Source organism: Podarcis bocagei, assembly GCF_964188305.1.
Source record: "Podarcis bocagei genome assembly, chromosome: 6".
Classification (NCBI taxonomy): Eukaryota; Metazoa; Chordata; class Lepidosauria; order Squamata; family Lacertidae; genus Podarcis; species Podarcis bocagei.
Genome location: NC_138130.1, coordinates 39,588,086 through 39,601,369, shown reverse-complemented (window position 1 = coordinate 39,601,369; position 13,284 = coordinate 39,588,086). Strand labels below are relative to the sequence as shown.

The 13,284-nt window shown below is 40.3% G+C and overlaps 1 protein-coding gene across 4 annotated transcripts in view; it reads right to left on the bottom strand.

Moving 5' to 3' along the window:
* The window catches only part of FRMPD4 (FERM and PDZ domain containing 4), a 204,125-nt gene that overhangs the window by 22,557 nt on the left and 168,284 nt on the right, over positions 1-13,284 (bottom strand). For all 4 annotated transcript variants that reach the window (XM_081196990.1, XM_081196987.1, XM_081196988.1 and 1 more), the window contains exons 5-7: positions 12,748-12,793; positions 3,138-3,242; positions 1,157-1,264 (exon numbers count right to left, since the gene is read on the bottom strand). In XM_081196990.1, the coding sequence (XP_081053116.1) occupies positions 1,157-1,264; positions 3,138-3,242; positions 12,748-12,793 (259 nt within the window). The remainder of the gene's footprint in view (positions 1-1,156; positions 1,265-3,137; positions 3,243-12,747; positions 12,794-13,284) is intronic.

The following is a 13,284-nucleotide window of genomic DNA, read 5'->3' as shown; positions in this document are numbered from 1 at the left end:
TCAGTGGGGAACCAGAGCGAAGTCTCTATTCTCAGAAAAATAAATAAGTCACAATGTTGATTGAACTGTACTATATAATCTACATTTATCAACATGCTTAAGTTGTGCTAATGCATTATGGGTCAGCGTTGGATAAAGGCTTTGCTTTCCTTAGATGGGAAGGCACCGTCCATCCACAGAAGGCCTTTGATCAAAGTGGCAGGGTTAGCCCACCCATGAGGCAAGGTGAGGCAACTGCCTTGGGAGGCAGGATCCGGCCTCTGAGGAGTGCATCACCTGCTGCTGCCGCCTCTGCCATGGTGGCAACGACTGCTACGGCATGCACCTTGGGAGGCCAGATGTGCCTCCTCCTTGGCAGCCCTACCCCAATTGTGGCTATTGTGGCTTCTCAGCAAATAAGAGACACTGCTGGTCTCCTCCCACTCAGGAAATGGCATGGGCTGCTTGCTGGGATCTCCACCTGCCTGGCATGATTTAGAACAGGCCCATTTCCCTCTGTGCCAGTCTTTGATTCCCAAGAGGGTGTCATTTTGTGGTTTGCCTCAGGTGCCAAAATATCTTGGGCCAGGCCTGGACAGTAGGCTGCAACTTTTGTTGACTTTCTCCTCCTACTGCATCCCAAATGCTGCCTCCCACACTCTTCCAGAGGATCTCCAAAGCCAGAGTAGCTTCCAGCTCCCATTAGTACCATTCCCATTGTGAATTTATTTCACGATATCCCTTATTCGTTTAGCCTGTGGTCTACTTACTAGTAATATAATTCACTGCTGGCATAACCCTAACATACCTATTTCTCATATTATTGACCCATATTTGTTGCAAGTTATTCAATTAGCAATCAATATCTTAATTTCAGCTGGCACAGCATGCTGACTTCTGGCAGCATATCATGACTTCTTAGTGAGGTCCATGTAATTTTAATTAAGTTGCAGTAATTAAAGCCGTCACCCCTATTTTTGAATCACTAGCGCCACATTAGAGTTTATGAGCATAAAATTCATTTAAATCCACAAAATTCGTCACAAGGAAGCCTTACAGTACAGGCTTGAATCCTGCATACAAAAATGTAATTGTAAGGCTTGCTGGAACTTTATTCATTTATTTTTTGCAGTCTTAAGATGCAATGTATGTTGAAGATTCTGAGCAGCGAGCCTACCTTTATTGAAGTGCTGCAATCAAACCGAAAAGATTTGGTCTGCCCATTTTCAAGATACACTTTCAGAACGTTTGGCATGAAAAGAAGTGAATTATCTTTAACAGTTTCCTGTCAGAGAGTAAAAACAATGAACATGATCAGAGCTCCCATATAACAAGGCTTTAAATTAGCCTAGAACTCCGATTCAGGGGAAAGAACCACACAAGCTGTCTGACACTTGAAATCAAGGACTCTGGATCCCCCTTAAGCAAAATAAATTATTATTTACCACTAATATTGAGTTATTTTTCTGGTGGCCTTCACATGGAGGGATGGTGCTCAAGTTGTCCTTAAGCCACTGATGTTACAATCCTAGTACTTATTACCAGTGTTGAACTGCCCATGAGGCTGACTGAAGCAAGTGCCTTGGGTGGCGGAATCCCACGGGGCTGTGACCCTGCAGCTGTGCCCCTGCCACCACTTGGGCCATGCAGTTGAGGCTTCCAGCAAGATCTCATAAGAGTTCCACACGATCTAGCTGGAAGCAGCTGCCCCGCGACCCTGGAAAGTAACGCTTTGGTGGGGAGCACCTTCTTGTTTCACCTCAGTTGACGAAATGGGATGGGTTGCCCCTGCTCATTACTCATTAGTCGAAAACGAGTTAGAGAAAAAGATGGCCTCAGCTTTGATACAATATATTGCCAAATTATTGTCAGCAGCCTGGTTTCCTTCCCCAGCAGTACCTTTTATGCAATATGGCGCAGCATGAATACACTCTTTGTGTATGTGTTCATTGGCGGGAAGGAGTCTGCTGCTTGCATGTTGTTCTTCCATTGTGCATATCCAAAGGTTTATTTGTTTTATTGCCCACAGATTGAATTCTGATCTGAATGGGGCACTGGCGTGACCCAGCGTGGCAATTATTATACCCCACATTTTTTATAAAATTACAAATAGAAATGTGCAACTGAGTGGCCATGTTGCAGGGATTACGGTAGTTTACGGAAAGGACGAGACAATGATTAACACAGTACTGGCTAATTGGTACTTGTTCTTCGCAGGAATGAGCAAAGGTAAAAGTTGGAAGCTTGAAATTCAAAGAAACTAGATACAAAATTAAGCAGCGGTGAACTCTTTTTAAAGCACAGCATTTATAATATAATATTTATAATATAGCTCCTATATTAGGAGATGATTCCTATGAAATATTAATGCAGAGATGTTGTTTACTTTGCCAAGAACCAAAGATTTCATTGTGCCCTTGGTTTCATAACGGGATTCTTTAAATTATTAAGAAGGATCAAGGAATAAAAAAATACTGTTGCATTTTCTGAAACACCTTCTTTCTCAGGTAGGCAATTGTGGGGCCTGTGTTTATGTGGGGAGGACAGCCCTGTCCCCCCGAGTCTCTTCTGAACTGCCAACAAACCTTTATTATGGCTCAGGCGCAACCATTCAGTTAATTACACAGTAAGGTCCTTTCACATGTTGAGTTGCTTGCTTGAAAATACTCTCCATCAAAACTAAAACCTTGTGAAGAGTTTATAGATTTGTGTGAGAGAATGCTTTCCGTCTTAAGAACTTGTGTGTCATAATGGATGTTCACTGTTATGTAAGCTTTGCACATGATGTATAATTTCAACACAGAGATATTTCCAAACAAGCAGCGTTGAATAAAATATGCAACGGTACAGAGGAGCATAGGGAGCATAACATGCCACTGATTATATGCTTGAATTGATCCTTAGAATCCTGGATAACTTTGCTTTCTTTCTTTTTTTAAGGCATTAATTTCCACCCCAAATCTTGGCATGGTTTGGATATAATGTCTATAATGAATACATTGCTCACACATATCTAGGCAATTTATCATACTATTGTCCATTTAAAGTTTTAGAGAGTGATTTTGAATGAATCTCTCTCTCTCTCTCTCTCTCTCTCTCTCTCTCTCTCTCTCTCGGGAATTATATTTTAAAATGAAGAAATAAATATTCACACTCACAGAAACCTGGCCATTAATAATGACCTCTTCTGAGAATCGCACTTTGACAGGATTCGACTTCAATCTGGCCTTTTTCGCAGCGCTGATAAATGCCGATTTAGGAGACTAGAAAGAAGGGATGAGTGGAAAAGGCAAAGATGACTTGACTGACAGTTAACTGCCAACCACTGCTATAGATCTCCTGATCAAGTCTCATTTGATCCCATCTGTCAGAAATATTACTGCTTCTGCCCAATGCTATTTATTATATAATGGAAATAAAAGCAAATCACACTTTTCTGTTAGCGGTATGAAAAAAATGTAAACACAGTCGGTCAGATGCAACAGGAATAGGCTGACATTCTTTCAGTGACATGAAGGTGGGCAACATTAACCCCTCCATATGGGAATCCCTTGAAGACTATCACAGCGCCTGGAGGTAGACCATCAGGTTGTGTAGCTACAGCAGTGACCGGAGGAGGAATGGTTGCTGGGAGCAGGACAGAAAGAAGAAGCACCATGGTACACCTGTAGCAGCACAACTGGGCACCTTCATCTCCACCTGAAATAAAACATGTGTCTCCTGTATCACCCTCCACAGCCATCGTTGGCACTGTAACTCTCCAATGGTTTGATTTTACCTCCAAAGGGGCACTCTTCCACTGTCTCTGGTGACAGATGGATTCTAACAACACAGTCGGTATGCAAAATATTTTCACCAGTGTAGGCTTTTGAAAATGGAGCAGCTGTAGTAGACTGAAACCACTACTATGCTATAAGATCCACTATCCTGTAATATTACATATGAGCCTTTTCTACTGATGAAGACTAGGATGGCAAAATAAGGCTAATATTCCGGAAATCCTTGTCTTAGACTCTGTGAAAGGATTCTGTGGAACTTTAACAACCCTTCATGTGGATTATTGGACTCTTTGAACAGACAGGTGGAATAGATACTTATGCGTGAACTGACTAGAGAATGAACTGATCCACTGGGTCTTCTGTTTTTTTCCATTGAACTTTATGAGACTTCCGTTGAAATATACAATTTGATATAATGAATAGTATACCTTATTTATTCAAAAGTACAGCTGGTTACATCTTGTGTGTTTATTAAATAATGTAGTAACTGGGTCTTCACATGGAAAGAGAAATTCATAGGCGATTACTTCTCTTTTGTTTCAGGGATTTTTATTTTTTTAATATATTACAACAATATTGATCTAGCAGGCTGCAATGGTTTGCTGCCATAGTCTGTTGCAACTTCAGTTCTGCCGCAGACTTGCATTCAGGATGCAAAACGATGCACCAAACTTCTTTCCAATGAATAAATTGATAAGGAGCATGTGAAACAATGTACTGCACAATGTGCGGCGGGAAAGCTGTCTATTACTATATATATGCCCCCATTTTAGGTGGGACCAATATGTGCACAATTGTGCACAGTGCTGAACCTAGAACTAACCTGGAAATGTCATAAAATACATCACTTAAAGGGTGTAACTGGGGTGGAGGCAGAGCAGGGGCACAATGGGGCAGAGTGGGGGAGGAGTGGGGAGTTTCAATTGCATGCGATTTCACACAAGTGTGCAATGACTCTGAATGCAATCCCCACATGTGTGTGTGTGTACGTAGGTGTGTGCCTTTAAGAAAATAAGTTGTTATTTTATGCCATGGAGAAACAAAAGAATCACAAGAATTCCCAAGTTGTGACCTTCATCTAACTGGCTGGGCAAAAAGGTCATTACAATTGTTTTGCTAATTAATAGAGTATGGCTGCTGTCAAAGCAGCATGTTTTATATCCTTTTAAAAGGTTCTGTAGTACAAGTAAAAAGTTTTTCTATGGATTAGAGTAAGAGAATGGCATCTCTGATAATTTTAATATTTTCTTTTTCCTGCCATGGAAATCTAATGCAAATGTCCAGAGTGCAGGTGGGTGATTGTATGCAGATGTGAGTTAAAGGTCCCTTAATCATGATGGGTTCTAATGGGTGTCTATGTATCTAGAGTATGATGGATTTTCTGGTGCTTCAGGCATGGAGATTTCCCTGTCCAGGGCTCCGAAATACAAATTAATAGGTAAATACGGAGTATTTGACTGCATTGGGGACTAAGAAGGGAGAAAGGCACCTGCATACTCCAGAAGTCTCACATATGTTGCATGAACATCAAGAGCTACTTCTATTCTCTGTTAATGGAGGTGAGCCAAGGTGCACATGTTGCTTACTTGTCCTAAGTCTCAGCATGGGCTACCTTCTTAGGTAAAATGGTGACTTTAGAGTCAAGGTGCTAAGGAAATATCAAAATGGCAGCAAATTTGAGCCTCTTGGTCATACTAGCAATCACATGAGATCAGGAATGGGAAACTTCAGGTACAAGAACTGATAATGTTAATAGTTCTTGTCTAGACAGAGGATGGAGAGGGATGTGTGAGTGCAATGGAACTAGCCTCTTGTACAAAAATAAAATTCATATCCATTTCACTGCCCATGTTTGCCTTTGGCACCACTGGCCTGTGTCCCCTGGAAGGTTGTCTATATGGCCTTGAGAAGAAAAAGGATTCCCCGCCACCACCACTCTTGCATTAGATGATCCAGGCTTATCAGATCCATTGCATCCATCATATCTGGTGATTCATGCTAAATACCAAATACAAACTTTCCCAATGATCTAGGGTCAAATGTTTAAATACTGTTGTTTTAGAATCTGAACTGCAATATCATTGAAGGTTGCTGCTTCAGCTTTTAAATGTTTCAAAGGGTGCTTCTCTTACTAAAAGAACTTGATTTATATTTTCAGAGCTCGTGTGTCCAACAAAATAAGTCCAGCAATAAAACCAAAACTGATATGTTGCAACAATTTCTATTTTAATACCTTCATATTCATATTGTGATTAACGGTTCATGGACCGACTAGTTCATTTTTTTATGAAAGCACTTCTTTTTAGCTAAATAGAAGACATTATTCTTATTTAATGACCTTAAGCAGGAGCTTAAGGAATGCATTTGTCAGGGAATACAGAATATAGAATATTTATAGGGTTTGTAAGATATAGTCTGTAATAAAATCAGCAATAAAACCAGTCTCATTAGCACTATGTTGTTGGGAGTAGGAAGAATGAGAAAACTCTAATACCTTACCGTAACCAATGCCAGCAAGAACTCTTCTGTGTGGACCAATGACATTTTTTTCATGGCCACAAGTGTGGAAGCAAATTGCTTATGATAGTATGAACACAACGGTAGGAATGAAAGACCACTACAGTTGTACCTTGGTTTTCAAACAGCCTAGTTCTCAAACGTTTTGGTTCCTGAATGATCAAACCCTGGAGCTTCCTGCAGCCAATCAGAAGCTGCACTTTGGTTTCCGAACGTTTTGGAAGTTGAATGGATTTCCAGAACAGATTCCATTCGACTTCCAAGGTACGACTGTATTCCAAGCCAGCCTCATGTGCTTCATTTGTTTGCTTTATGAAACTCACAGTTACAATAACATATTAACTTACTACAAATCTATTAACTGCAACCGGCGCACAGAATACAACAGTAACAAAGGAAGCTTCCTTATTCTGAGTCAGACTATTGGCCCGTTTAGCTCAATATTGTTTACACTGACTGGCAGAGATTGAACCTGAAGCTTTCTGCATGCAAAACATGATGTACTCTACCACTGAGCTGCAGCCCAGTTAAGTCCATAGATAACTGTGCACATAATGTTCAAAAGACATTGACTGCACAAATGCAAAATGCCTATCCACAATATCTTATCCTAGAGTTACTGGTTCCCATAAGGGATCTTACACCATATCATGTTGCTACAGACCTTGTGACAAATATTGTCCCCTTTATTTTCCACTATTGTTATTTATAGGATTGTGAAAGTTTCAAAAAGGTGCAGCTATCATTGCATATAAAAAAAACACAAAGGGGTTTTAGCTTAATAACAATGAAATGGATTACAACATGTGTATTAGGTGGGAGAGAAAAAAACGTTCTATGAAAGTTATGTGGAATTTCATACTTTAACATTTACTGAGAATGAGACAGTGAAATCAGATATAATAAAAGATGAGCAAGGTTTGCATATCTTCTTAGACGCTCACATTAAATATGCTATTAAATGAACTTCATCATTACATAACAGTAAACACATTAACTATGATAATTAATAGCCACAAGCTACACGCCAGCTAGTTTACAGGAACAAGAATTGGTTTACTGGGAAATAACAAAATTAAAACAATAAGAATTGAGAGGACACATGTCTGCAGCCTTTATTGTGAGGCAGGCTTTTTTTTTTTTAAAGAAAAAGTTGCTTAGATTTCCACAACAAATTTATGTCCCTAGTACTTATCCCCATCTCATTCATTCTCTCTTCACAACACTATCCATCATGGCCAACTTTTTCTTGACTAATAATTATGCAGCAGTTGCTGACTACCAATATGGCTCCAAGGCTGTCATATTTGTCAATATTTATTTTAATGAAAGCATCTTGGAAAGGCAGTGAATTATCTCCAGGCAAATAATGGTACATAGCCATTATGCACTTTTTACTGGGGTAGACCTCAGAATTCCATGGAAACAAAGGGTGTGTGTTGTTCACACATCCAAGAGATGGAAGAGCACAATGATGTTTAAGTGGAAGTTATAATGTCTAATGATATCTATAATTAGGCTCTTCCCTAAGAGCTTAAAACACTTTACATAATTCTCTCTGTGGCATTAGAATCCTTACAACAAAACTGCAATGCAGGCCAGCATATATCCATAGGACCGACAGCACGCGGGAGGACTGAGTCTGCAAGACACCCAGATCTGAACTGGGGGACTACCTGGTCCATCACCAGGTATTGGAATGTTTTTAATAAAGTACGACTGAGCATCACAATGTATTTGAAAACAGTCCGAGAGTGTATGAAGGAGGACTGGTAAGGAATGTGCCCTGGAGAGAGTTATGAGGGGCATAAATGCTTGGAGGGCCACATTTGGCCACTGGGGCTGAAGTCACACACCCACCCACCCACCTGCCCGATATGAAGAAACAGAATCAGGAAATAAAGGGAGAAACACATCAAGAGAAAGGCAGAAATTCAGGAGCAGCCTGAAGTGAAGCAGAAAGCAGCTGCAGTAAGAGATCAAGCCACTCTGCCCTTTGGCCCCAGGCTAATTCATTGACTCTCCCTCTCTCTCTACCCTCCATTTTCTTACTGCAGGCTTTGCTGGTAAACCTTCAACTTCACTTCATGGCAATAATTTGGAGCAAATAAAGACTGCCATGCCTACCCCAGCATGGAAGAAAATGTTTGATTTTCTAGCAAACATCTCTGGATAACTCGGGGTGGGCAGGAGTGGGGGTTAAGACCCAGAGCTGTTTTCCTGATTAGGTCTATATCAAAATACATTCCCACAACAATTTCAAAACACCAAATAATTGTAAGTCCACAGAACAAACCACATGCTGAAATCAGTTTGTATAACTGTGTATACTTTATTGTTTATCTGTATAGATGTTGAGCTTTACAGTAAAAGGATTCATGGGGATGATTAAAGGGTCTCCTTCCATTGCCAGCCTCAGTAGGAGCAAAGACTTGCTTATGCTGTTCCCTCACAGCAAGATACCTTCTTAGGATTTAATAGCTTTCCAGAATGATGGCTTATCAGACCCTCAATTGAAATTTATTCTCCAAGCCTGAATGCACAGCACAATGGATAAATGATCTAATTGGAAATATGCCTAAGCCTAATAAACTACCCATTGCAATGATAACCCATTTACAAAACAAAATGTTTTCAACAGATAATCAAATAAACTTCCAGAAAAGTGAAACTTCAAAGTGCTCCAAGTGATTAAGCTCTTAAATCCTTTCCTTATCAGTACAGATGACATTCAAATTAACCTGAGAAAGATTTATTAGATTGACAGGAAGCACAAAAGAAGAATGTTTGGCTTTGGTTGTAATTAAACTGAAAATGAATGAGCTTAAGCAAAACTAATCTGGAAGACACTGAGTGAATTATGTTCAGCAGATGACCAGAGTACTGTAATTCTATAATAGTGTTAGTTTCACTGAGTTGTTTTCATGATGGGTTAGTAGCAAGCGTACATATACTACTGGTTTTATCCAATTCAGAATACACCTTTGCTCTCTCTTCTGTTTACACAACTGCTGGACAGACAACACTTCCTCAGGAGATCAAAACAATTTGACAAAACAAATGGGGGCAATTATACTTCATTTAAGATCATCTCTACCATGAAACAAAGAAAATAAAATATTTCTGCTGTGGTATCTGGTTCGAACACATACAGCATCGGAGTCAGATTTTAAAAAAACAACAAACTCATCTGGTAAAACCCATGAGCTGAGATTAACACCATCTACTCACTAGCACACCACCTAAGAGCAATGTTACTGGCAATCAGTTGTTGTTGTTGTTGTTTTGCGCCCACTCAGTCTGCTGCCCAGGTACTGTTGAGTTCTGTAAGTCCTGGAAGACCTGCTCCCTGCCTTGCAGGTCTTATATCCAGCTGACCTGGGAGGGCAGGGGCCAGACCGGCTTCACCTACAAAACCTGAGGCTGCTGAACAGACTTTTGGGCTGGATTGCGTTGAGGAACGGCTGTTGCTGTTGGTATTTTGTATCTTTATGTTAGACTTTGTGGTTTATGTGGAAATTGTTTGGTTCAGTTGTGTATTTTTTAAGGTTCTGTTTATTGCTCACAACTACTTTTATTATGTTGTAGTTATGTATTTTTTTATGTTGTAAGCTACCTTGAGCACAGTTTGAACTGTGGAAGGGTGGCATAAAAATAAAATTATGTTTGTAAGTATGTATGTTATGGGCAAGTTCAGAGGCTCTGCTTTTATTTCCTTTGGTTCTTTATTTTAATTCAGACTTGGGCTGGACGGCCCTTCAAAGACAGGACTGTCCTCTGTAAACTAGGAAACATAGCCACTCTAAAACGGCTCATATTGTTTTGTTTCAGCCAATGAGAAAATTCAGTACATATAATAGGAGAATTTTAAATACACACACAGAGTAATGCACTAGGTCCTTCTGAGGTTATTGTAGTGGTATGGGTACATCTGAAGCTTCAAGTTAACTACCTTGGTTTGTTTATTCTTGCAGTTGACCTAATATGCTTCTATGTTGTTGTTGTTTTTTTAAAAAAACCCAAGCAACAGTTCATTCTGAGTACACAGCCAGTTACTGTTTCAGCATTCTAAATCTCAGGAGCATTATAAGTGTACAAGAAAGGATTGCTGCCATCCAATCAGAGGTAGCACGGCCTGAGGCCAGGAATAAAATTTATAACATGCATCCCTCTGATTGCATTTAGCACTATAAGAATGTCTCCAAGCTGCATACAGGTTCACTGCAGGCTGTATATTTTTGCTTTCTATGTTATTAAATCCAATAACGGAACAAGCAGTTGTATTTCTTAATAATAAAATGTGGAATGAATTTCCTAAAAACCATGGCATCAAACATACTGTGAGTTTAATTCTGATGCCATTTTATACTAACTTACAAACCTTCAATGGATCCCTGCTATGACTTCAATTAACTGGAGTCAAAAGGAATAAGGTACATCAAAGACACAAACTTTAGGCCACAAATAGATCTCTGTTTACATAATAATTGGTGCAAACATGATCTATTCCTTGCTGCTAGCCTTAGCTACCTGGAAAAGATGCGGAATCAAGGCAAGGGGATATATTATTACCATTTAAATAGGGGGCTGTCCAAGCATGAAGGACACTACTCACTTAGGAGAATTCTGCATAATGAGTTCTGAGATCTATGAGCCAGATTTCTTCCATCATTTGCTCACCGCAGTGAAAGCTACCATTTTATCACATAGTGTAAATAAAATGCCATGTAAATTAATAAGCACATTAAATAAAATGCCAGTAGGCTAAATTGTGTAGATAAGGCTAAAGGGAAGGAGAATTATGCAATATTTTATGGTAGAATAAGAAGTATCAGAGCATCTTAGGAAGTGCCTATATCTCAGTCTATCAAGCATTTGCTTGGTCAGAATCAGGGATGGGGCTGGACTCACCTGATCCCCACACGTCTCAAGTCAATGTAAAAATCAGACTGTGACCTTGTTCAGAATCTGCACTGGACCAAATTCCTCCATGAGGTAAATCTGAGGATTTAAAATTGTTCCCCCTCCCTTTTGGATGACTTGTACTCAGAAAGGTATACTATATATATATTTTTTAAAAAAAGACAAATTAATGTGAACATCCCAGGCCCTCACCACCCAGAGTGGCTAGGAAACACTTGCTGTGTGGGTTGCAAACAGGGCCACAAATTCCTCTGGGAGTATTGGGATGCAATAATGTCCCATCCCTTCAGAGACATTATATGGGGAGGAAGCATGACGGCCGCATGGGAGGAGGAGGAGGATGTCATCACAGCCTGAAACTCTTAGGGGCATTTGTAGACCATGCTGCAGCAGCTACACTTCTTAGCTGATCCAGGCAGCTAGCTTATAAAGTTGGGAGAGAGTGAGCTTTAATGCTCTTGGGTGACCTTCATAAGCACTTACTTTTTGTTATATGCAGACAACTCTATGAGGCCGAGGTGTCTTCAGCCCCCTCAATACCTGCTGGCAGGAAGCCGGGCCCCCTCAGTATGGGGGGGGGGCTGAGCATGGAGCCAAGTGTGGCACGGTTCAGTGACCAGCTTGCTCCATGCCCCCATAATCTTGGGTGCAGGACCGCACCTCTGGTTATATCTATGTAGATTATTTGCCAGGGAGGGCAGCCTGCATATTAACTGCAGAAATGGGATTGGACTGTTTATATCCAAAACCAAAATGAACATGAACTAGGTTTGGAGAGATCTATTCATCTCTAGCCAGTATGTCATCGTCCATATTTGTAGCTTGGGCACTCAGAGCTTCCTCTTAGCTTAAAGCACTCAGTTGTCCAGAAAATGGACATCATATGTACCCCAAGCACTTTTGGAGGAGGCCTGTATTTTGCACTGTTTCATGTGAACAAAGGGATTTTGCCTGCCACACGCCTGTGTACTTGCCCGTACTACATAAAAACAGGCAACTGTTGCTTTTGTGTCTTACAATCTGCAGGGGTGGGGGATACCATGAATTGCCACATTACTTTTTGCTCCATTACTTAACTCTAGCTGGTTTGCTTGGGTCTTGCTCAAGGGGAATAAATGCAGCCTCCTGTCACCAAAAAAAAAAGGAGAGAAAGACCCCCTAGTCATTTAATACCCACTGAAAAGGAACATAATCATGGTGTTGCTAGACAAGGGGGAAAAGGGAAGCCAAAAAAAGAAGACTCAAAAAGATTGGCTAGTATACTTGTGAAATGTCTTGGAGTAGAGTTCAATATCCTTGTTCCTCTGCCCCCAAGAAGCACTCCTCATACATACTGGAACATATCCATATTTATTTAAATTACACTTACATTGTTCCACTTCTGTCTAGAGTAGTATATAATCATCACATTTATCTTCAAAGACACAGCTCGTACTTCACTTGTGCTATTGGTTATGCAGATAAGGAAGACACACACAGAGAGAATAGGCAGACAAAAGCAGTAAATGTTGCTAGGAAACTAATTCTAAAAAACATGATAACTACTTACAGGATAAGGCTGAATAACAGTAAGGAGGATCGATTCTTTGCAGCTTCTGTAAAAAAGGAGATGAAAGTGACGATTCATATTTTTATGCTCCAGAGATAACAAGGTTTCCTTTTTTAGTGGAGAGAATTGGGATCTTGTAACAGGACATTTGTTAACAACAACACCAAGAGTATTGAGAACAGAGCTGAGCCAAGACAAACAGCAGTTTCCCCAGATATTTTTGGCTACAATGAAATGTCCATACCATACATGCTTTCTCTGAAACAGGGTGAGAGTTTGCCCATCAAGAATGAAGGCAATTCTGGTGCACGGAGTCTTCACTCTGACTTATCTTTCTTTGCCCTCAGTGATGTTATTACACAGTCAAATCTGATTAGTTATAGAGTATCCTGGTATCACTCCATCTGCTATATGGTTCCACACTAGCTGGGGACCCAGAAAGAAGACACATGGGGGCTGGCGATTGTGCCAAAGCAGTGGCGACTGATGCTGGATTCAGATACCACTTTATTCCATCTTCACAGCATTGACTTACCT